Source organism: Rhamphochromis longiceps, linkage group LG4 (assembly GCF_057381845.1).
Source record: "Rhamphochromis longiceps isolate RC_006_pf linkage group LG4, R_longiceps_female_GT1.1, whole genome shotgun sequence".
Classification (NCBI taxonomy): domain Eukaryota; kingdom Metazoa; phylum Chordata; class Actinopteri; order Cichliformes; family Cichlidae; genus Rhamphochromis; species Rhamphochromis longiceps.
The window spans coordinates 14,954,918-14,981,391 of record NC_140560.1 but is presented as its reverse complement, the minus strand read 5'-3'; the positions used below and the strand labels follow the sequence as shown (position 1 = coordinate 14,981,391).

The 26,474-nt window shown below is 41.5% G+C and overlaps 1 protein-coding gene across 1 annotated transcript in view; it reads left to right on the top strand.

Moving 5' to 3' along the window:
* Positions 1-8,071: 8,071 nt before the first annotated feature.
* The window catches only part of cacng3b (calcium channel, voltage-dependent, gamma subunit 3b), a 37,430-nt gene continuing 19,027 nt past the window's right edge, over positions 8,072-26,474 (top strand). The window contains exon 1 of the mRNA XM_085405148.1: positions 8,072-9,437. Within this exon, the coding sequence (XP_085261274.1) occupies positions 9,221-9,437 (217 nt within the window). The 5' untranslated portion in view covers positions 8,072-9,220. The remainder of the gene's footprint in view (positions 9,438-26,474) is intronic.

Genomic DNA, 26,474 nt, shown 5'->3' with positions numbered 1-26,474 from the left:
CTAGATGTTTAGTGCTCTGCCACTCGTATGTGGACTGTATTGGCCTGAAAGTGTCCTTCCCTCCTGTCTCTCCTCCCGACCTTTCCTTTGATCACGCCTTTCCATCTGTCATTTTATTTTCTGCTCTGACCTTTCTCTCCCCTTCTTCCTCTCTTCCTCTCCCACTCAGCTTCCTCGTTGTCTTTCTCTTTCTTCGTTCCTTTCCTCTTGACCTTTATCCCTTCCTGCAGCTTTTTCCCTTGCTTCTTCCCTCGTCTTCTCGAGGCATTTCAGTTTCATTTGCCTCTCATTATCCCTGATTGGTCCCGTTCTCTTCCCCTTTACCCTTCTCTCTTACGGTTTGTAGCCTTTCAAAGGCTACATGACACTAAACATAACAACCGAGGAGCTGCTGCTAAGGTTTAATTAACATTTGATGGCTGCATTTTGACCTTACTTCTGCTTTGATTTAGGCTGGGCTTACATTCTAAACAACAAGTGATTTAACAATAACCTGAAGATAATGTTCAGTGTTTAAATGCAGAAAACTGCAAGAAAAGAGTAAGGATGTGTTTTATGAGATAAGATAGTTCACTGATTTAATAATAATAACAATAATAATAATAATAATAATAATAATAATAATGTTTTGTGATGCTTGCGGTTGTAAAGTAATAAATTATGTTGCAAAATCACATGTTGGCTTGTTTCCTTGTTTTTGGTCTGTTTTGTTTTGAATGTCTTTCTTTTTTCTAGATCATCTGTTATATTCTCACTGTGAAAATATGATAAAAAAAAAAGTAAGTGGAGCAGTTATAGCATCACAAGCTGTTGCATACAGGTCAAATCACTGGTTAAACTTTGCCATCAATATATCAACAGTTCATGGGCTGTTGTGTTAATGATGAAATTTGATTTCAAAATCTTTTATTTTTTAAGAACTGATAACAACCATTAATTAATCTGAAATGATGCAAAATGCCACAGGAGTTTAGAAAACCTTTTTATTACCGTAGTAAATCTGTAAGAATGTGCAGAAATTAACGAGGTATCTCTTCATAATATTTTGTACAGCAAATGCAAAATGTGTCTTTATCATTACGCATACTTTTTAATGGCTTTCAGCAAACAGGTATAGACAAACACCTCTGAAGGCACCACGTATATGGCCCTTTCTCATAATGTCAATATTAATGTAACAGTGATTAATATTTTATTTGAAGGAAAACTGATGAACAAATATGAAGATAAAGGGTTAAAAAAAAAGCCCAGAAGAAGAACAAGTAGGACATGGATTTAAAATTACATATGAGGATAAACTGAATACTGGACCTTTCTAAATGTCTGTGCAACATATACTGTTGTATATATAGAATCAGTGATAGACTTTGTGACCTTATCTCCGTGTAGTTTCCCTCTCAAGTACAACAAAAGGCAAAAAACAGGAGCTCCACAGATTAGCCACAGGACAGAAGTTGCAACTACAGTATGTTCAATACTAGTTCATGGTCAAGTTTATTTATATAGCACATTTCCAAACAGTCCAAATGTTTTAAAAATAATGTAGATTTCTATTTGAAATTCATGCTCTTAATATATACTGTTATTGTCACGGTTCTGGGTCATTTTGACCCAGCATTTTCAGTTTCTTGTATTTTGCTGTTTATTCTGTATTATGGTTTACTTTCAGATTCTTTAGTTGTCCTGTTTTGAATATTATAATCCTCAGTTTCAGTGTTATTCTGGTTAAGAGTTTCGTTCTTAGGTTTAGTTCAGTGTCTGTCATGTTTCTGGTTTTACTTTGAAGGTCCGTGTCTCGTGTTAGTGTGTGCAGTGTTACTCTCCCCTGCGTTGTCATTATGTTTCATTCGAGTCAGCTGTGTCTCCACGTCTCCTGATCACCCCATGTGTGTATCTAAGTCCTCAGACTCCGTGTGTTTAACATTGCGTTGTCTGTGTTACCCACCCCATTTTTGGTCATAGTTTATTGCCACAGTGTGTTGTCATAGTTCAGGTCTTAGTAGTCAGTTTTTCATGTTTGCTCTTAGTTTCCTTAGTTTTCATATTCAGTTCCTGCTACCAGCCAAATAAAGGCTCGTTTTTGGTTCTCAGGTTCCGTCTCCTCGCCTCTGTCTGCTCCTGGGTCCTCAACACAAACCCACACATGGTCTGCCTCCGCAGCCCGTGACAGTTATTCTCTATGTGCCACTGTCTAGATGTACTATGATATACTTTGAGGGTCTTTAGAGTAATTTTAGGCTACTTTTGCACAATGGTGCTGAGTTTGCATGTCTGAATCCGGACTGGGGATTCATGCTTTGCATGGGAGTTTGCATGTTGGCCACATGTCTGTATGGGTCCCCTCGGAGTACTCAAGCTTCCTCCTTCAGTCAAAAGATGTGCGTGGGGTTGTGAATGGTTGTCTGTCTCTATGCATTAATCCTGCAACAGACTGGCCACCTGTGTACCCTCCATGCTGGCTAGTGACAGCTGGGATAGGCTCCGCCCTCCGGATGATGCTGAACTGGATAATAAGAAGAAGGTGAATGGATGGATGGCTAATAGGGTGAAGGATTCAGGTTAGAAATTTTATTTGTATTCAATTGCAAGTCATTTGTTCTTTGATCTCTGGGCCCCTATACAGAAGAGGCTCCCATTTAACAAGTGAATACTTTATGCATAATCATGATTGTGACTGCATTTTGTGGATAAACTGAAAGTGAAATAAGCATTTGTTCTATATGAGAGCACACAGAGAGAACTGCAAAAGTAAATTATGTCATGCCAAACATGAACCTTCCCTGAAGACATGTTTTAAAAAATCATTAAAATCACTGTATGCTAAATGCATATAGGCATACATATGCAAACACACTGGCAGCATGAACTATGACAGAAACTGGAGCGACCATAAATAAGTATAAAGTGCAGCAGAGGCTTTCACACTTTCAAACAAGGGAACATAAAATTAGACTCAATAACTGTTTATTTGTTTGTTTGTTTGTTCCCCTTAGGCTTGCAATGGTGAGAGAGCGGGGTGTTGATTGGAGCCTGCCCCAAGGCAGTGACAGAGGAAGCACTGATTTTGGTATATGCATTTTAGCTCTGTGCCTTTCAGAGCATGCTGAAGCAAGGAAGCTACATGCTATTGCTGAATGAAAAAGAAAAAAAGATGATGGGGGAGTTTTGAGGTAAAAACGACGCTCTCTGCAGCAGACTGACGAGAGATGAAAAAGGAAAACTGACAAAAGCAAAAGATTCTCTTATTTTTTCATTCAGTGGCTCTTTAAAACGCTCAAGAGGGTAGCATGACAGAGGAGCTTATTGGATTTATTTCACCCTATCTCCTTTCTTGCCCTCTCTTCTACCACCTCTCACTCTCTCTCTCTCATACAGCCGCACAGACGTTTTCATTAGGCAACCATATTAGGCACACCTTCACACCATCAGACATGTTTCTTCCCAGCTAAAGTGTCCCTCTGTTTCTCTGTTTCTCTATTTCATTCACACCACACCTCATTCTTAATCAATCAATGTCAAAGTCTGTTATGTTTTTACCTAATCTGACACACACACACACACACACACACACACAGTCATGTTCCCATATCTTTATGAGACATTCACTGACCTGTTTTCCTGTTTGCTCATAACTTTAAACCAAGTCTTTAAAGCCTCAGTCACACTTATAGGAAAAATAAGACAGCTAGGAAAAACCAGTGGTTGCTTTTAAGTATTTTGGTGTTGGGAGACTGACATTAAGTAGTTCCTGGTTGCCCAGATGTTCATCATGAAAGACCATCAACCTCTGGGCAACTACTTTCAATTACAAGACAATTACACAGGCAATTGAGAAGCAACACGTCTAGGAAAAAGTTGCCATCCGACTTGGACTGATTTCATTCAGACAGAAGAATTTAAAATAATTGCAAATACTTTACAAATGCAGACAGACCAACTCATTGCAATCAACTGGAGTCAGCCTGCGAGCGGTCCCAAATTAATGGATAACACCTCTGCTTAATTATTTATATCACTTCCACTGATTTTTTTTTAAAGTAATTTGCACCCTGCATGGGGTAATGTAGAGACGAACGACGTGATGGGGACCCCTCCAGAGCTCCAAGGCAACTAGCATCAAGATCCTGACTCCACTGCAATAAATATTTAAAAAAGTAGACGGCAACAGGTTTGCAAATTTCGCTGCTCTATCACAGTTACAATTATTAGCATGAAGCAGACTGGTTTCATCTTATTGCTGTATCACCATCTCGACACATCTTGAAGACACCAGGTGACAGCGAGTGGAGACTGCAAACGATTGCCGTAATTTTGGTGATGCCATGGTCTCTAGCCACTGTTTTCGCCAGTGTGACTGTAGCATAAACTAAACTCTTCAAGCTAACATCCATGTCCCTGCACCATGAATTACATAAAGGAAACATTAGAACTCATTAGAAACACTTTTCATGTGACAATGAAAAAAAGTGTTTGTCATGCACATTACAATCACCCAGAAATGAATGATTACTTCACATTTGAAGACCTACCACGTACAGAAGACTGAACTCTGGCCGTGCCAGAGGCAACACACACATCTGAAAAACTCTGATTTCTCTCCAACGCACTCACTTGTATACATCATTAAATATACGAGCACAGTCACACAAAAATGCAACATCACCACTAGCTGCCCCACACTCCCCATCTGTAAATCTATCCAGCTCACCCTCCTTACGGCACATTTCTCTTCCTCCAAACAGCTTATCTTTTGCTCTCTAATTTCTCTGTGGTTTTCAGTTTCCTCTAACTTCTTCCTCCTCCTCCTAATCTCTGAACACTGGCCAGAGGTGTGAGAAGGTTCCAGCTCACCAAGCAGAAGCCCTGCAGTCTTCCTCCTCCTCCCCGCTTCAAGAACCTCCCCATCTCTCTATCCTCATCCTTCTGTTGCACTGCCAATAACTGAGGAGAGGAGAGAAAAAGAGAGCAGAAACAGCTCTCCCAATGACAGAGAAAGGGCAAACATAGGACATTTTGGTGATTGCTAACGTCATGTCCCAAATGCCTTTCCCCACAAGGGCCTCCTCGAGTCCTGTCTCTCTCTGCTGCCTACCAACACCATCACTGTAATCACACTTTGGTTAGAAGTTAATAGTTTGTCGTTATAAAAAGTTCCTGTCAGTAGTCTGCACTTTATGCCATATCTAAGAGAGCAAAAGGGTTTTAAGAGAGGAAATTAAGCCACAAGGTGATGCTGATCTTACAACAATCTGCATTACTCATGGTAAGAAATCTGACTGCAGTTTTTTAGTGTTTCTGCTGACATCCTGAAAGAAACCTAAGATTTACTGTTGTCAATATTTATAAAACACGTGCCTGCTGTGATAAATATATCACAACTGCAGTGTTTAATTCTTAGTAGTAGTACCTCTCTATATAAAATATACTTACCTTACCTATACCTCATGACCACAGAGTAGGAAACCTGAAAGTATATTTTCAATTCAATTCAATTCAATTCAATTTTATTTATATAGCGCCAAATCACAACATAAGTCGCCTCAAGGTGCTTCATAGATACAGAGAAAAACCCAACAATCATATGACCCCCTATGAGCAAGCACTTTGGCGACAGTGGGAAGGAAAAACTCCCTTTTAACAGGAAGAAACCTCCGGCAGAACCAGGCTCAGGGAGGGGCGGGGCCATCTGCTGCGACCGGTTGGGGTGAGAGAAGGAAGACAGGATAAAAGACATGCTGTGGAAGAGAGACAGAAGTTAATAACAGATATGATCATTTTATATACATGTTGCCAATGCTGCATTCTGTCAGTAACCTTTTTAAATAAAATATATACCCAAGAGAGTGGCTCATGGGTGCAGTGGTTAACCTTGTCACAAGAAGGTTCTGGGCATGTTCGTGATTGTCTGTCTCTGTGTGGAGCTGGTAGATCCACAGGCGACCTCTCCTGGGTGTACCCTGCCCCTCGCCCTATGACAGCTAACCCCTGTTGAACTCCATAAGCAGAAGAAAATGAACGAATGGGTATCTAAAAGTCAACTCTCTGCAATGGAGAGGGGGGGGGGGGGGGGGGGGTCTCAAAGTTTGGGCTCATGTGAACAAGAAAAATGCAAACATCCAAAAAATTGTAGGTAGCGTTCGTAACCTGCCCAGAGAATCTTGTGCTGCCTTGAGTTTACCGTTTTTAACCATCAGTGAGGCAGTGTTTGTTGACACCAGCTCCATGTGTTAATGTTAGGAAGGGTTAGCCATGTATGATGGATAGAAAGAAGATCTGAAACTGAAGAGAAATGCTCCCTCAGTCTTTCTCTGTGCTGCTTTATAGAATGACACAAACTGTTGGTGTTTCATCTTTTCTTGACACGCTTGCAGGCTGCACAAAATGTTCCCTCGCTGTGCCACTGGTCAGACTTTGGCTCTATAACTTTTATGCTCTACTCAAAAAACAAGAACATTTCATCTACTGAAAAATGCTGCTTGTATTCTGTAAACTGATTGCATCAACATGTCACCATTCAACCATTTCTTTTTCTATATCCTTTCTTCATCTTCTTCCACCTGTCCTTTCCTCACTTGTTGCCTCCTCCATTGCCTTTTGCCCACCCTTCATTCTTTTTCTTCCTTATCTCTCCACTTCTCTTCTCAGCCACCATCCAAACTCACTTCGACATCTCCTTTCCCGCCCTCCTTCCTCTCTTCGGCTTCCCTGCTTTCCGTCTCTCACCAGAGGTGAAACGCTGTACTTCTCTTCCTAAAGTCATTTCTATGTTAATGAGTCTTCTTGTGAGATAATGCAGCCGAGCAAGGGCCTCGGACACACACACACACACAGATACACAGAGGAAGAGCAAGTGAGAAGAATGATAGGACCTGTCACTGCACTCTCTGGTGATCAGTTCATGGATTTATTTATCTGTAATCCTTCTCCCCCCGCTCTCTGTGCTCTGTGCTCACTTTTCTGTCTCTCTGTTTTTGATTGTTTTAATTCCTCAGCCTTTAATAGAGTCAGAGAATCAGTCAGTGAGCTGTGGCACCTAAACACTTAAGTGGATGGATGGGCTCCAGAAAAGAAGCCACGTTTCCATTCCTTGGGTTTAGGCAGGCTACAGCAAGCTTTAAACCCCCCTCTGATTTCCATATGTACACATGTTACTCAGGTATACACCTATGATACTTGCACCCACGGTCACGCGCACTCCGGTGTGTTAAGTGAAGCATGAAGAGCAGACCGCCTCGTGTGGAATCCTCGCTGAAGTGGAGTCATTAAAAACGGTCCGTGGCTCTTTAAGTGGCGTCTGTGCTTCTCTCCCGAGCGCGATTCTCCATGCATCGCTTGCCAATCTCTCTCCCGCTCTCTCTTTTCTAACTAATCAGTGCGGCGCAGGAGCTACTGGCGCCGCGGCTAGCGGAGGAGAGAGGAGAAAACAGAAAAACAGAGAGGGGAGGAGGAGGAGGGGGATGACGCTGCGTTTCAAATGAGCACCAAGGACAGCGCCGCACTCAGCACCAGGGACAGCAAGCCACAAAACTACACGCAACCCTGCCTTTGAACACATGCAGTTCGTTTTATTGTGCTATCACAACTTATTCCCTTTTATTCTTCGTGTGTGTGTGTGTGTGTGTGTGTGTGTGTGTGTGTGTGTGTGTGTGTGTGTGTGTAGACAGCTCAATATCTACTCACAGTGAAACGTGGTCAAATCAAAGTCCAGCGTGCTCTGATCTGTCCTGATCACCGCTGTATGTGTGGCACTAATGACCTGCCATACATACCCTCTGTTAACTCTCTACTGCGGGGTCTATTCTGCTACCCAGCCGGGTCGCGCAGACGTGGGAATACTTTTCAACCAGTGTGTGTTTGTGTTTCAAGTGAAACTGGCTTGGCTTTATAGAGAAGGTGGTGGGCGGGACTTGCAGCAGTGAAGGCACACTATTAGCTCCCGAAGGGCTCTTTCACCGGGGAACCCAATCCCAGCCGACTGCCTCTGCCTCGGGCGGAGTTTGAGGAGACCCGCGGTTAATTTTAGTTTGTGTTGGTTGGACGGAGAGGAGGAGGAGGAGGAGGAAGAAGAAGAGGACGACGAAGTGGAGGAGGCGACGGCTGTCTTCTTCTTGTTGTTGTTTTTATTTTTTATTATTTGTCGCCTACCAGCAGGCACGTTTCTTGGGCGCAAACGCAAGCGGGTGTAACTGTCGTCGGCCGGTGTGTCCCGGTTGCGGTTCTACACTGACTTCTATGGAGGATAAATCTGATTAATCCTTTCTTGTTGTGCTTATTGGACCAATTTAACTTGTATAGAGCATTTCACCGGATACGGTTTGGACTAGTGTCTAAAGCCCGGACATTGGTCATCCAGGGAGATAAAACATGTCACTGTGTCAACAGCTGGAGCGGAAAACACGCGATGGATGTCGGTCAGTCTCCGCTTTGTAGATAACACATGGTCTTTATTCACCATTCTTGTATTCATTCATTCATTCACTGGACGGGGAGGTGAACAGACGCTGGCCTGCTGTCAGAGACACTGTGGGAAGAGGAGAACCGGTCACAGCGGTGAGTGATGCTTTAGTACAGATTCACGCTGCGGGGGTGACATCGCTACAGACAAAATGATCCCCTGTTTTGCTGTTTTAAAGATGGAGTCCCCCTACACAGACCCTGGCTGTTAATGCTTCACAGATTAATAAGTTAAGAAGGAAAGCAGGAGAGGCGAAGAAAAGAAGCTCTCCCCTAACCCCGGGACGAATAACACGGCAGGATGCGTTACCGCCGTTAACTTCCACTCTGAGTGAGTGTGGGCAGTGCCAGCAGTTGGGGACGACCGTTGGCCGTTAATCCTACGCTGTGTGGGTGCGTGCACGCGCCTCTGTATGTGGATGGTGATGGTGAGAACCGGTTTTTGATGCGCGAGAAAGTGACGTGCCGCTCTCCTACCTTCCCGCCCTTTGCCACGAGCCTCAAGTCAACTCAGCGAACCAGGCAGCCGGGTCCAGCTTCATTTCTCTCTCCATAGCCTCCTCACAAACTCGCCACCTTTACCTACCTTCCCCGTGTTGTTGTTGTTATTGCTCTTATTATTTATTTGAGCGCGTGTCCCTCACTCTGACTCTCCAAGTCTCGCGGGATATAAAGGAAATAAAAGGGGTGAATCTAAAAGAGCGGAGGGGAAAAGGAAAGGAAACACACACACGAAAACAGATTAAGACGAACAGGAGCCGCATATATGAAGATGCTGATGTGTGACCGCGGCGTCCAGATGCTCGTGACGACGGTGGGCGCGTTCGCCGCCTTCAGCCTCATGACCATCGCCGTCGGTACCGACTACTGGCTGTACTCGCGCGGGGTGTGCCGCGTGAAGAGCAGCGGCGACAACGACACGAGCCGCAAGAACGAGGAGGTGATGACGCACTCCGGCCTCTGGCGAACCTGCTGTCTGGAAGGTACGTGATCAGTCTGACTGGCTGCCTGTCTGTCTCTCCTCTCTCTGCTTCTGGCCGGCGCGTGTGTGTGTTTGTGTGTGTGAGTGCTCGTGCGTGTAGCTGTTTCCACACGCACACGCCCTGTCTCCCCTCATGTCTGCCTTTTAATACCAGAGGAGGTTTGTGTGTTTGCCTATGAGAGTGTGACAGCAGCCTATAATCCCTGTAACTCACTTCTTAAGCTGCTCTTCTCGACTTCACCCTCCACCGCAGAATAGATCGCAACTGAGTAGATGTGGCTGTCATCACGCTGCATAGCTCTGGGTAGAAATAAAGCACTAACAGGGCAAACAGAGCGTTATTAGCCAGGCATCTGCACCACTACCATGAACCAGGCATGTGCACCCTGGCACCACCACAGTAATGATGGGAAAGGTTTTTCCTTTGAAGGTGGATTGCACTGTTGTTCCAGGTTGGAGGAAAAAAAGAAGAAGCTTGTTTTGGCCTGAATGGCGCTGGAACTGGGTGTGAATTTCGCAAGCACCTGTTGATTATGGAACCAAAGGCAATGGTGGTTCACTGAATTCTTGCCAGAGAGTTTAGGCATAGGCTCTCAGTCATCCAGGTCATTCGGGAGTATTGAAAGAAAGTGATTGGATTTCTAAATTTCATGAAAATGTTTCACCTTTCAGTTCTGGTTCAGCCCAGAGCCCTTGAGTAAGTCAGAGTCCTATCAGCCGGGTGTTGTAGCATTGAAATAGTTTCTGCAAGTGCTTAGCTGGCAGTTGGACTGTGTGCTAATAACATACAGCATTGTTTTTAACTCCTCAAACTGTGCTTCTGTAACTCTGTGACGAAGCTAGCGTGGAGATGACGCCACTCTTCCATTCAATGGCTCTGGATCATTCCAAGTACAAGTTAAGTAACATGAAATATGCTGTGCAGTGGGGAGTGCTCAGATCTCTACACTGCAGAAACCAAAGAGCCACTCCATAAACTCACCACAAAACATAGAAGAGCCACCCTGACAGGACAAGACTCAGCTGTACATCTGCATCTAAAGGACAAAGGTCACTCTTTTGAGGATGCCAATATTCACATTATGGACAGAGAAGACAGATTGTTTAAAAGAGGAGTGAGACAGGCCATCTATGTCTACTGTGAACAACCATCCTTGAACAGAGGGGCACACCAAGCATTGAAGAGAAGTTGGTCTTTCCACTGAATCCAGACTTCTTGACTCTTATATGTAGAGCAGGGTGGTCCAACTCCAGTCCTCGAGAGCTACCGTCCTGCAGCTTTTAGACACATCCTTGTTCCGACACACCTGAATCAAATGAATGGCTTGTTATCAGGCCTTTGCCAAATTTGATGGCATGCTGAAGAGGTAATCCAACCATTTGATTCAGCTGTGTTGGAGTAGGGATGCATCAAAACTTCATGGCGGTGCAGTGAACTTTACAATTCACAAGCAATCTACATTTAGATAATGGGGAACTCCCAACACTCCAAAAGCCAGATAAACATATTTCCCATTCGACAAAACACAGGAGGAGTAATGTCAGTGACGATCAGCTACTACATCACTGAAACAGAAGTCAGATGACTCTTCTTTGTGTGACACTGACCAACATTTGACTGATGTAACAGTATCACACAAATTCATATTGAACATTTAGATATCAGCGGTTTAAATAGGCTGTTTTTTTTCCTTGTGCGAGTAAAGTGCACAGAATACGGGACGGCAAGCAAGGCTAACAGCTGTTGTGTTCACTGTAGCTGGTTTACATGAGTGCCAACATGGTAATGGTAATAAGTGCAGAGTGTTTGTTTGTGTGTGTTATCTTACATGTTTCCCTCACTTGTCCAAGGTAAATTTCCCCAGAGACAACAATGGCTAATCTAATCTAACATCTGATCTAACTTCGTTATCAGCTGGAAGAATTGACAATGTCTTGAAAAAGTTTTGGTTCCAAGAATGTGACTCAGACCTTGTTATTGCCCAAAATCAGATGAAGTCAGCTAGGCCTTTAACATCTAGTCTATCATATTTGATGTATGGGTTTTTGAGACTTCTACATCAGTGTGACTGTTTTTTCTCACTGAAAAAAACATAATAAATTGTACAATACGTTTAAGGAAATTAATTGCCCAAAAAATGTAAAAAGCCAGATGTAGTAAATATGATTCAAATTAAAATTCATATACATCACCCCCGCTGCTTCTTACTTTTTCAAGTCCTTATTTGCAGCATTTCTCCCTTTAAAAACTCTGAGTGATTTTCTTGTTAATTTGGACTTTTTCTAGAAACTCTCAAGGCATTTGGCTGCACATCCATCGTATTTAGCACCACACAGAAGAGTGTGCCTTGATCACAGGGTTTGATTGGCTCTCTAAAGCCTTTTGGCTGTATGGATTGGCTCTTACATAGTTATTTTCTACTGAATTTGAGCACTCAAAGCTTTTTTTAATAAAGCCTCATTCACCCATTCATGCAAGTGCTTTTTCTATGCCTAAGCAGTTTTAACCTAACGTTCACATAGGCCAACAGTCTGATGGATGCATCAGAGGCAACTCGGGGTTCAGCATCTTGCCCAACGATACTTCTGACATGCAGGTTGGAGCAGCCTGGGATTGACCCACCAGTGTTCCAATTAATAGACAACTGAAGTGAACATAAAAAGGAAAAATCTAAAACTTGAACAAGATAGAGGACTTTGACACTGTCAACACGTCAAAGTGTGTGTGTGGGCGGGGGGGTGTTACAGCGCCAGATGGTGCAGGTATGCTGCTGTACGTTTATGCACACAGCAACACGCACATGTTATTGAATGAATAAACAGACAAATTCCAGGATATTCCCAATCCTCCACATAGGCACAGCTGTGGGAGCAGGATGCCAAGTTAACACAATGTCAGTGCATTCACACACACAGGCTCAGACAACGAAACATCATTTGCACATATACTCCTTCATGCACGCCTTTAACAACTGCTTTACTTAAGTGAAGAAGCTCTCTTATCTCTTTTGTCATTCTGTCCATCTTATATCCACTTAGCACAGTGGTAACACACTGGTAGCCATGCTTTTATAATTCATAGCTGCCCCATAAGCTGACAGGAAGCGGATGTGTGTATTAGCAACCTGTACTGTGTCCGACAACAGGGAGGGTGTGAGTGACTTAGACAGTAACTACAGACAAGTAGTGAAGCCTCATATATGCAGTGTTCTTACAGTGGAGGTGAACACACAGAGCAGTTACACATGCATGATGTGCAGCATTTACAGTTTTATTTAGCAGTGAAAATGGGCACCAAGGCAAAAAGAGACCTTAATTGAAAGAAATATTTACTTTAAGGCAATAATTAGCATATAAGTAGTAGCGAGCAGGTGGTCTTATTCTAAAGTTTTCACTGATTTTTAAATACAACTAACTAGGCGTAAAAGCGCCTGCACATGCACGTATTCTCTGCTTCTAAATGGAACCTGTTTTGCTTTTATTTTGTGTCACATACATTATTACAGTGATGGATGCTCATTTTAAACCTGTCCAGTGGTTCAAATAATGAGGTCAGCATGTGTATAATTAATCCCCATCTTAAGCTGCCTGAAAAAAAGTTAAAAGACTAGGCCTTTTTCTGCATATAGCAAGAATTCTTGAATGGTATAGTTTTGTTTGCCTTGATTTCAGATGCACTGTATTTGTTAAAAAATAATATCCCAGCTCTTCATTGCTAAATTATAAATTAAGATTCAGGACAGTGCTTCGGTAATGCGGCCTCAATGCAAGGCATCAGCAAACTGCAATTTTAGATAAGCAAACAACTAAAAGGAAAGCCCAAAAGAAAAGAGCAGGGAAATAGCATAATAAGCATTAACATTTAGCAACAACAGAGTTCATAAAGTGAGTTCTAGAGGAATTTTTAATGGGCTGCTTGTAATTTAGCACACAGGAATGTAGAGTTCTTATAGAATTTAAATAACAGGGATGTTTTCCAGATTCTGGCATAAATACTAAGGCCTGTAATAGGATGAATATTTACGTGCACTTGCTAATACCAGATGTTAACAGGGACCAGCAGTGTGTGGTGACGTTGGGATTTCTCTAAAGAGGTGCTGCGATAGAATAAATGAGCACAAGAAAAACTCCTTTAGAGAACAGACAAAACATGAATGAAGAGAAACCACAGTGCACATGAATGAAGCGGGGGAGAGGGGTGGAGAAGAGCAGCAAGTGAAAAGTGATGGATGAGCTGCGCGTGACCTCAGTTTCAGGTGAATCTCTCGGGAGTTTGTGGGACCACAACGTGGATTTAGATGATCACTCGGTTACAGAATGAAGGAATAGGGTTTTAAACAGAGACAGAGGTAGCAGTGATCGCTCAGGTGGCTGCAGGAAGGAGGAGAGAAGGTTTAAAGATGCAGGTGGGGGTTGAGAATTGAAGGACAGAGTGAAAAGGAGGTCACAGTATAGGGAGATAAGCATTAATTAAATATGTGGGGTGTTTGACCATGTCTAGGATAAAAGCAATCACCTGACTGAGAGGGACAGCGGTAAAGACAGAGGAGGTAAGAGGAATCGTTAAGGAGGGTAACACTGAGAGAAGGGGACAGGTATATAAAAGAGAAAGAAGCAAGATTTCTCTTGAGAGGACATGACCAAAAAAGACAAAGGAAAAGGGGAGGTGTATATTTTATGATTTATATTTTAATATCTATCCAGACATTTTTAGAGTTTGTATTTTTAAACCAAAAAAAACCTTCATATCAGAATCAGAATCAGAATACTTTATTGATCCCTGGGGGAAATTATTTTTTGTTACAGTGCTCCATTTTAAACCAACATTAAGACAAGACAGACAATATGCTAACTAAGAATAGTACAATATATACATATATATACATACATACATACATAAGTCACTTATAAATAAATATTTGGAAAAGAAACATGTGTAGTTGTAGCAGCAAACAGTGTGTTAAGTGGATGCGTTGTACAGGGAGATGGCCACAGGCAGGAATGATTTCCTGTGTCGTTCAGTGGTGCTTTTCGGTAATCTCAGTCTCTCACTGAACGAGCTCCTGTGACTGACCAACATGTCATGGAGTGGGTGGGAGGTGTTATCCAACATTGTCTTTATCTTGGACAGCATCCGCCTCTCCGACACCACCTTGAGGGAGTCCAGCTCCATCCCCACAACATTGCTGGCCTTACGGATCAGTTTATTAAGTCTGTTGGCATCTGCGACCCTATGTGTCCTTTATAAGAAAAGTCAACTACTTTTGCATGTTCCCATTATTTGCTTATGTCCTGGAAGCTCCATTTACAGGGGGAGGGGAGTGGGTATGCAAGATCATCAGGCTCTTGTGCAGTGCTCTGCAGCTTAATGCAGATGGTTTTACATGTAAATTGGTGCTGCACAAGAACTTGAAATGTATTTTGGATTGAATAACTGGTTTGCATAGTTGTGGAGAAAGTATTTTTGTTCGTTACGAACAGTAATATATACTAATACTCGTACTAAACAGCAGTATTAGCATCAAAATATTAAATACAAAGAATAGCCCAACTGATCGGTCAACAGGACGATATTATTGCGAGAAATATAACTCTTTGCCCAAAAAATGCGCATCAAGAAAATAACTTTCATTTATCCTCCAATAAATGAAAATTTAAAAAGTATAGAAGAAAAGGGAGAACGACACTTAAGCCATGTTATGAATGTTGACATTGCATACTTTGTCCACTAGAGCGCACTGTGCAACCTCCCTGTTTGCAACATACATGTTACAACGAACGTCACAAACACAACAACCAGCTGATCAAGCAAAGTTGGGTGTATACACATAATCTATGACTTGCCACAATAGAAGATTCTTTTTAAACTGCACTCTTATGTTATCTTAGGAAGGACTCATAAATGCATGACAATTATTAGGGAAATCGTTTTTCTTCTTTTTTTATCTGCTCGAAAGAAAAAAATATCAGTCGATATATCAGATTTTTAAATGACCAAATATCTGTATGGTATTGGTCTTAGAAATCCAACTCTCGGGCTCTCCTTTAAAGTTTAATTCATGGTCTCACAAATGTTTCTGTCTGCCTACACATTTCAGTTTGGAGAGGGGTTTTCACCCACTGCAAATGTGCTCCCATGCAATCTGAAAAAATCCTAACTAATAAATTTAAATTGACAAAATAATAATTACCTTATGCTGACTGTTAGTAATTAAATGTAGAAGAGAAGTTGCTCAATATCTCAGGGGCTGATGTCACCATGTTCCCCCTTTTAGACACACCCCTGTGTATAGGAAAACTGTAGCGTGTGGTCAAAATTTTCTCCTTTTATTCACAATGTTGCTGTTAAAACCGCAGTCCTTGATCCATAAAGAGACCCACATGCAGGAGGAAACTGTAAATTTCCTCCTGCATGTGGGAATTTTAAAAGATGGTAGAAGAAAGAGCTGGAAAGAGAAGAAAGCCAGATGTGGCGATGTGCAGGATAAAAGCAACATCTTAGAGAGACAGACATCATCGGGAAACAGATATTTAATCACAGCTGTGATGGAATTAATAGCACAAAAGGAGAGTTTGTACACAGCTGAAAAGCTTGGAAGAGAATGTAAAATAAAGGCTCCAGGGCTTAAAAGGAAGGAGGGTTTCAGACAGACCCGCAGGACATTTTGCTGTGTTTCTAAAGAAGGTATCAAGGGAGGGGGATAATAAGGGTAGGTAGGCTAAAGGATGAAGGGAGGAGATTTAGTAGAAGATGAAAAGTTTTACTGCATCTGGAAAGTAAAAATGATAAATCAGAGAATGTCGGGAGAGATGGACTGAAGGAAGATAGCAATTGTGCCAGTAGCTACAGGGAAGGAGGTGTAATAGAGATGCAGTTAGAAGGGGAAAAAAAACAAAACAGATTTTTGCCAAATTCCCAAGGTCAGACCTTGCAATGCTTAAGAAAAGCAAAATCTGAGATTCTACAGACCTCAGTTAGTATGTTAAATTTCAAACCAAACACAGCATATCAGCACGAACGCCTACCACTAAATGTAAGCATGGTGGTGAAGACATGGTGATTCAAGCTTTTTTTGCAGCCACAGGACACTTCGAAGTCATCGATTGGACCATGAACTCTTCTGTATACCAAAGTATTTTAGAGTCAAATGTGAGGCGACCTGTCTGACAGCTAAAGCTTGGGCAAAACTGGGTCATGCAACAAGACAGTGAGCCAAAGCACGGCAACAAATCTGCAACAGAATGGCTGAAAAAGAGAAGAATCAAGGTGTTGCAGGAGGCCAGTCAAAGTCCGGACCTCAACCTATTTGAAATGCAATCGTGAGACTTTAAGAGAACTGTGCATAAACGAATGCCTGCAAATCTCATTGAACTGAAGCAACGCGATAAAACAGAGCGGGGCAAAAGTCTTCCACAGAGATGTGAGAGAATGATGAAGTCATACAGAAAATCCTTACGCTGAATAACTTACTTCTGCTAAAAGCTATTGAATTATAGAGTCTTAGTTTTTACACCCACTGCTTTTGTATTTTGCCGCATTTTTAGGAGTAGGAGCTTCAAATTGATACATTTGGTGTATCGACTATTTTGAATCTCAGTGACCTAAACCTTAAGGTCAAAGTTCAAGTTTTCTGAAAATCTTGCGAATGCAATAATTTGAGAACAAGGCGACATGGGATTTGTAAATTGTAAAATACTATAGGTGTGTCGACTTGGAAGCTGAGTGTTTTTCATTGAGTCACGATATGTAAATCCTTAGAATTGACAGGGGATGGGTCTTTTTTGGTCTTTAACCATGACTCTAAGTCTAGCATGCATATATTTTTCTTTCATTACATGTCATACGTATAGAAAAATCTTCTTTTTAATGTTTATACTTAACCAAGCCTTCTTATTTTCATATCAGAACTGATGTGTGTAATTGCATGACACTGTTTTAATAATAATAATAATAATAATAATGTATAATTTATTGATCCTTTATTGATTCCCCCGTGGGGAAATTCCTCTCTGCATTTAACCCATTCACTCTGTGAAGCAGTTGGCAGCCATTGGGCACCCGGGGAGCAGTTTTAGACCACACGGTGTCTCCAGCCTCATGGCAGCAGTTTGTTTCAGGGCAGCTGAACAACAACCTCTGAAAGGACTCAAGCCAGGCTCCAAAATCTCGAGGAAAGTCTTCACAGAAGAGCAGAAGCTGTTGTGGCAGCACATTAATGGTCCTGGATTTAAAATGAGACATAACAATAACATGTGAGTGTAATGTTTGCTAGCTGCGTGGAGGGAATCCTGAAACAGCCATGTATGAAAGCGATAACAGATAAGAGGGAAAACTGGAATGGGATGAATTAATGTTTTGTGAATGTGAGAGAAAACTAGGTAGAGTGAAGGAGGAGCGGTGAGAAGATTTGAAACATGAACAGAGAGATGTTTTCGGGGGGGGGGGGGGGCTTTGCTGTTTGAGTAGGGACAGACTGAGAGAAGGGGGGAAGAAGAGAGAGATAGAGAAGAGGTGTGCAACCGAGCAGAACCTGCCTCGTTCTCTTTCATCAGCCATCACCGTGGAAACTAGCCTCCTCCTCCTCCTCTTTCCCTCCCAGCTTCTCTTTCCTTCGCCTGCAAAAAGGTAATCAGAGAGAGCGAGAGAGGCAGAGGCACAGAGAGAAGGAGGAAGAGAGAGAGAAAGAAAGCGGCACAGTCACCCAGACTGAGCTGTCAGAGGCGCTCCGAGGAAACAAGCAGTCCAATTTGCTCTGCTTTTCAACTTTCTTTCCTGTCCGTTGCTCACTCCCTCCTCCTCTGTTATCTAGTTGACAAAACCATTTAAATTGTGAGTGCGTGTGTTCGTGGACACGTGTGGCCAGGTTTACACAGACCACTTACATGCAGATTTTGGATCACATGCCAACTCATTGGGGTCAGCTTGCTTGGGACAAAGGCTGTCCTCCCCATAGAAACTACAAAAATGGTTATCTGTCAGATGTCTAACAAAAAAAAGACCTATGTTTGCATTTTAAAATGTTTTATGATCGTAGAGAATCAAAGGGATAAGAGCTTTCCTATTGTGAAATACAAATCTAGGTATGAGGTTAGCCAGTAGTCATTCATGTATTCTGTTCAAACTACTGTGACTTTCCTTCATGCTGAGCCGTGGAGCTGACATGTTTGGCAGAAAATTTACTCATTTTGTCGGTTGGATTGCCATGCTACTCTTGGGATGGACCGTAATCGCTTTGATGGTCCCCTGACTTTCCATCTAGTGCCAAAATCAGGTCACAGATTTTGTCCAAAAGTAGCATGCTAGCTCACTAAACTCTGACAGTAAGCATAATGAACAGTAACGTGGCTGTAGATACTATCCAAAAAGGATCATATGAATTACATTTTTTGTATCCCAAATAGTTTTAACTACACTGGCAATCTAAAAAAGCTAAATTATTTCAGTTATTTGACCATTTTTGGTTGGATTTGAGGAGTTCCAGTTAGCCACATTTGCACCATAATCAAAGTCATGTTACTGTATTGGGTCTTAAGCTTTTTTTTGTCTTGTTCGCATTTAGATACTGGAAAAATGAATGGCACCCTGTTTTTGTTTTAATTAATCACTTGTGCTTCAATCACACAGGCCTAGAGACCAATCATCAACCTCCTGGCAACCACTGGTTGCTAGGGGAAAACAATATATTCCTTTCCTGGTTGGTTGGTGGTTGCTGAAGGTTCCTGGCTGTGTCCTGTCTTGCATTTCTGCTGCAACCAGGCACTGCTTTTTGTTTGAGGGCAAACAGTCTGGTTTCCTTCACACTTTCCCGGTTGCCTATACCTCTTTGTTACCAGTTTCACCTAGAGACTGCCACCAACCTCCAGAACCACTTTTCAACCAGTCAGACACACCAGGAATATATATTTTTCCCTAGTGAGTGGTCGTTTTCAAGTTTCAAAGCGTGGGTGACAGGGGTCTTGACTGATGCCCCATTCCCACAGCAATCGTTGCTAACGATATATAACTGTAGCCATTAATCAAGCCATTGATATTGCTTAAAGTTTTAAGTCATAGCGTCAAAATGGCAAAATCTAGAATTCGTTATCTTGAGGCTGAATTTCAAAGGCTCTGAAGTTTGTTCAAATAGTGAACATCTAATCTAAATCAGCAACTTGTCTCACACGTGGTGCAGTGTCAGCAGTTTTTAAAACTAGACACCTTTCCAAAAGTTGAGCTACGCAATTGTTCTTTTGGTAGTAATATATGGTGTAACCTCACTATATACATTAACACAAGGATGACACCTCTAGGAAATAAAATGTGCTAGACTGTAAGTGTATGTAATTTGCTCGTCATGGATGCAATAGCTACTTTTAATGCCAGCGTACATCCTTTACAAATTCTTTTCTAATTTTCTTCTGCTTTTGAAATAAGCCTGAAGTCCAGTATTATTCCAGACATTATGACTTTCTCCACCTGCCATTTGCTGTCTGAAGAGTCACCACACCTGCATTCGCCTCATTAATGAGGCCCTGCAGTATTCATACTACCTCAGCTCACCATGTCTCACTTGCCTGTTTGTTAATCTGTGCCTTGTCGCATCCTGGCTTCCCGTTTGGGTTTTTTTTTTTTTTTACATTGTATTGTGTTTAAAAAATAATAATAACCTTGCCTGTGGTTTAGATTCACCGGATGCTTCCAAGTAAAGCTCACTTCTTGTTTTTAATCACCCATTTCACAAGTTCTGCTTTAGTTTGAACTGAAATGCAGACATATCCCCTGACCCTGACTACAAAATATTTTCCTTGCCTTGCTTTTCTTAACAGTTCTTACAATAGACTGTGTATGAAACAGTAATGTATCTGCAGTTTGAAAGGGTAAGGGCAGTGCAGGTGTGCCTTAAGTGACCTTTCTGTGAATTGCAATGTATGCAGGTTAGGAAAATGACACTTTTAGGCCTCTGTAAGCACTTTCCTGATTATGTCAATCACATCTTAGTGAATGCAACAGGATGTTAATGGTCCCCATTAGAGTAAAAAATGACATATTTTAGATTGTATTTTAAGGCAGGCCTAGCTTGTTGCTGACACAATTTATCATTCACATTAAATTCAATTAGTTTTATTTGTATAGTGCAAATCACAACTACAGTCACCTCAAGGCGCCTTGTGGTACGGTGCTATTGGGTCTTTAAGATAAGATGTCAACACTGTTGCTGCAGCATTTTTGATCAACCAAAGGCTTTTCAGGGAATTTTAGGACAGTTTTTCACCAGCTTCGGCTTTTTTCTGCCTGTTAAAAAATTGTGTACAAATGTGCTTTTCTACTCAACACTTGTATGGATTGTGTTATTTAAGTTATCTGTGCTTTATTGTGGGGATCTCGTACACTGAGTTTTAGTCTTTTAGTGGGTGGCCAACTTCAGTGTTGGACTCTTCTGTGAATACAGGGTTTGTGCGTGGGTGAGAGTTGGATCAAGGACAAACATCCACCTTGTGGCTCATTTGTCACAGTCATGGGGTTACGCAGACTTGTTGTTTGTATGCGTCCCCTTTTTTAACCTTGTTTTGAGGCACAAAATTTTTATTTATTTAGGAGTGGATTATGTTCAATGTTCAGTATATTTTATTTCACAAGAACTAGACTGATACGGCATTGAATAGCTGTATTTTAATTAAAGCATTAAAATGTCCGATGCTTTGATTTGCAAATGAGATAATTTGACAATTTAACTCAGTAACTATTATAAATAATTCTCAGGTGTGTGTGTGTGTGTGTGTGTGTGTGTGTGTGTGTGTGTGTGTGTGTGTGTGTGTGTGTGTGTCCATCTTAACAGCTCTATCTGTAACATGCTGATATTCTCCAGAGTTTTTTTTAAGGTATCAATTATTTTTACAGTGTGTATTAAAGAATGCGTGGTATACAAGAGGGGCTGTGCAGGTTTGCGCTTATGTTCATATGTTTTATGCATAAGTGACAACAGTTGCATGCTGGGCCCTGTAGGAGAAACTCAACCACATGACTCAGATAAAACACACAAAGACGCACACACAGGCAGACAATCATGCATACTCTGAACTCTCATTCCTGTTTGTGTCCCATAATGCTTTGCTGTGGCTGTGCCTGCAGCTGCCCTCGAGCAACTGTGACCTTTGTGAGGGAAATGCCTCCTGATAGATGCTCCCACTACGCATGTGTGTGTCTCCATGTTCTCTTCTTTTTTGTTTGTGTGTGTCTGTGATCATTACCGTGCTGTTTATTAGACTGAAAAAACAATAACCAACAGCAAATTTGAAAACATGCGGTCTCCTCCATGCACTTACACTTGACTGCCCAAGCACACACGTGCACGACTTCACAGATTAGCTCGCGTGCCAGTGTCCCCGTGTTCAGATTGATGTCTGTAGCTGCTTATGATAAAAAAAAAAATGATTATCTGTGTGTGAAATTGATAAAATAGCCAACTGGACTGGGGCCAGTCTACTGAATTTTATCCCACTGTCCTCAGACCTCAAAACAACCCAACTCTCCTTCTTTACTATAATGAAATTAAGCTTTTGGAAGGCAACTATTGTAGGAACATAACACCTTGTACGTAGTAGCAAATAACACCGAGAAGACCTGGCACTCTTTTCTGCTTCCCCACATTAATATAACTGCTGGAGATACAATATAACACTTGCATGAGCAATAATTGATCCAGTGTACCATCGTCAGTGCACGTACGAACTTTTCAAGCATACTAAGTAGTCCCATTATTTTAGGAGCCCCATCTAATAAAGAGAAGTAATATCCAGCTGGCAAAGGATATAATTTCACTTGTGGTATGCAGGGAAAGGATAAATGAAAGTGCTCTTTAGGAATGAGGGAAATGGTTGCCTGCTGGAGTCCCAGAAAGGTGGCCTCAGCTGTGGTTTCGTCCTGAAAAGAGATATTTATTAAAAGGCTGTCATCCAAACGCCTTCGTGGAAAGATTTGGATGTGTGCCGGCTTGAGTAAAATCTCATGAATAGGAAAACAAAAAATAATAGCGCACTCTCCTTACATAGTGAGACAAATGTGTGGCTCTATTTTAATGATCTTATTAATCTTCTGTAACTGAGACGGAAAGATTTTCTTTCTTCTAAGCCAATTTGTTAAGCCTGAACTGAGGGGCTTTAATTTAAGCAGCCACCTGAGAGCCTCACATTGGATTTTTCTTTAAACGCCACACACCTTTGTTCATTTCCACTGTTTGTTTTATGATTTTTTTAAATGTTTTACAAATGTGTCATGGTGCAGATTTGAATGTTTTGTTTTTTGGCCACAGTGAATAGCTTATTAGCTTATTAACTTTTTTTTGCTTCTGCTTGGCGATACTCAAACAGACCACTTCAACAGTATTAACCGTGCAGGTTAAACTTTAGGACTACAGCAGTAGTGAGTCTAAATTACCATTTGTAGTCATTCAAATAATGTGCAGACAAGGAAAGACACATAGAATATAATAGAATAATCCTTTAATTGTCCCACAAGGGGAAATTTGGTTGTAACAGCAGCCAAAAAGACAAATATACAAACAAACAGGACACAGGACACGGAACAGAAACATACACAATTTTTCTTACATATTTACATTAAGGACAATGGTTACTATAAACAGAGAGAACTGTACAGTTATTGAATTAAATAAAAATAATTACAGGTAAGAGGCAAACCAGGTTGTAGTGCAAATTGGTTAATTAACTAACTTATTGCAGTTACAGCGCAGATGTAAACATCTATGTTTGTTGGGAGCAGTTCAGATTGTACAGTCTGACAGCTGCAGGGAGGAAGGACCTGCGGAAACGCTCCTTCATGCATCGAGGATGCAGCAGTCTGTCACTGAAGGAGCTCTGCAGTTCAGCACCATCTACATGCATGGGGTGGGAGACTCTGTCCATCAGAGATGTTATTTTGGCCAGAGTCCTTCTGTCTCCCAGCACCTGTACTGGGTCCAGGGTGCATCCCAGAACAGAGCTGGCCTTCCTGATGAGTTTTTCCAACCTCTTCCTCTCAGCTGCCGATAAACTGCTGCTCCAACATACCACACTGTAAAAAATGACAGATGCCACCACAGAGTCATAGAAGGTCTTTAAAAGTGCTCCCTGCACTCCAAATTACCTCAGCCGCCTCAGCAGGTAGAGTATGCTCTGACCCTTCCTGTAAAGAGCATCAGTGTTGTGGCTCCAGTCCAGTTTATTATTCAGGTGAACACCCAGGTACCTATAAGAGTCCACTATCTCAATGTCCACTCCCTGGATGTTCACCGGTGTCAGTGTGGTGGGTCTGCGTCTCCGGAAGTCCACCACCAACTCCTTCGTTTTCGTTTTTGCATACTAGCTCCCCATGTCATTAGGCACACCTTCCAATACCAGGGATACCCTTTTGTCTTGAGAACTGACTCAAATGAACAAGGTGCTGGAAACATTCCTCGGGGATTTTGGTCCATAACATGATGGCGTCACACGGTTGCTGTGGATTTGCTGCTGCACATGCATGATGTTAATCCCCACCGTCTAAATATTTCAGCATAAATCGACTCTTCAGACTGAGCAACATTTTTCCAGTGCCCTGGTATCTACACAGGCAGACAGTGAAATTATAAATGGCTCATGTACCCCTAATTTTGATGAGCATGTGGACTGTAGCCTCAGTTTTCTGTTCTTAGCTGCTCCTCACTGGATATGGTCTCTTTTTGGACCGTAACCGTAGTGATGACTGTGCAGTAAAATCTCTGAATTTGGATTGTTGGTGCTGTCTGCCACATTCAGTTACTTTAATCAACTTTCCTCCCCATTCATAGTCTTGCTTTGAATGTCAAAGTTCAAAGGTGGTCTTCACTATTTCTGCATGCCTAAACGCACCGAGTGTGTGTGTGTGTGTGTGTGTGTGTGTGTGTGTGTGTGTGTGTGTGAGAGTGTGTGTGAGAGAGAGAGAGAGAGAGAGAGAGAGAGAGAGAAGCGAGTGTGGGATCATAGGCTGGTTTTGACACTTGACATAAGTGTTTGTGACAACTGACTCACTTACTGATACAGCATTTGGAGGTACATCACTGAAACATCACTGTAGGCTAAAAATATGTGACTCATATAGCCCCATGTGCGCGCACACACACACACACACGCACACACACACACGTTTTAGTTACAGTAACAGGGCCAGACAGCGCGTTTGACTGACAGAGATCCACATCGAGATTGTCTGACAGCTACCTGCTCCCCAGTTTGGATCCTTGTTTTAGTACTCTCCACTGCTATAAAATGTGTACAACACATACTTGTTTGCTTAGTGCTTGACAGGGTGACATGGAAAGCGTGAAATATTAGACATGACAGCTTCAGTATTTGAGCGTCCGAGTCCTCATGTGCCAAAATTTTGGAATCACTCTGGAATCACCATGTGTTTTGATTATTTACTTTCCTGTTGGAGACTGGCTCAATGTCCTCCCCCTTCATTATTACTGCATCATTAAAAAAGCAGTGAAGTACACATTTAGAGACATACCAGCACTACTCATGCGCAGTACACGCAGTACTTAATTCTTCCTGTTATTCTAAAGTTTTGGAATAAAGTGTTCATCCCTTATTTTGAGCATGTTTGGAAATTACAACCTGAGAAGTCCTGGATCAGCTCCAAAAGCAATAAATCTGTATCCTCAGCTGTGAATTCATTCAGTCGAATAAAATCACTGAAAGACATTTTTTTTAAATCTCAACGAGACAGATCTTTGGTGAAGATGAAGCATACGTCTTACTACAAGGATGACAGTGTTATATATTTTTGATAGATGCTACAAATCTCACAGAGAAATTCACAACATTCCGAGTGTGTGTTAATCCCGCTTGCTTGCATATTTTCAGTCAGAAGCTCACAGTCCATTTGTTTCTCCTGAAGGCATAAATCTTTAAAAACAGCAGTGCAACCAGACAGCAGACCGTTAGCACATTTTGACCCAAGCGGAAACCACCAAGCGATATCCCTTAAGAAGCAGTTTGTGTAATAGCTGCTGGATGATACCTCTAAAAATAGATCTCACACTTCAATACTGAATTTTAACAGCATGCTTTGAGAAATATGATCTGTAGTTTGTTTATTTATTTATTTTAGCTGCTTCGGCTGACTGATCGATCAGCTTGTTCCATAGAGTCTACAATTCAGAAGAATTGCTCCTCCTTCCACAGTATTGCACAGTACTTAATCAAACTCATTCATCCAGTGGGTCTTCATCCAAATTGTGCATAAGGTCATATTTGTAATATGAATTTATGCAGTAACCTGTGATTTTTAAAATATATGAACGATCTTATCTATAATTTTTTTTAATCTAGTTTTGTTAGGTTTTTTAACCTTTATTTATATTGGACAGTGTAAAGAGGATTTAAACCCAGGCCTCTGGAATCGCCTTATGGCATATGTGTTCTCCACTCCACCTGGCTTTCTACTATTGACAGTGTTGGGAAGGTTACTTTTAAAATGTATTCCATTACAGAATACAGAATACATGCCCCAAAATGTATTCTGTAACCTATTCCGTTACGTTACTCAATGACAGTAACGTATTCTGAATACTTTGGATTACTTAATATATTGTGGCGAGTTCAGACAAGGAGGAGACGGAGGTATCGTTTGGTCTTGCTTCCCGTGAGCTAGCCAGGGAGCACAGCCGTTTATTACATTTGCAGAAGAACACACTGCCACTATGGAACGCCAGGACTGCCATAATGAATTAATTAAATACACCATTAAATAATTAATTAAATGTGGCAATAATTAATTAAAATTGGAATTAATTAATTAAATAAATAGTTATGACACATGTAATTAATTTATTATTGACACATTTAATTAATTATTTATGTATTTCACATTTTAATTAATTATTGACACATTTAATTAATTATTGACACATTTAATTAATTATTTATGTATTTCACATTTTAATTAATTATTGACACATTTAATTAATTATTGACACATTTAATTAATTATTTAATGATATATTTATTTATTTCATTTTGGCAGTCCTGGCGCCTGGCT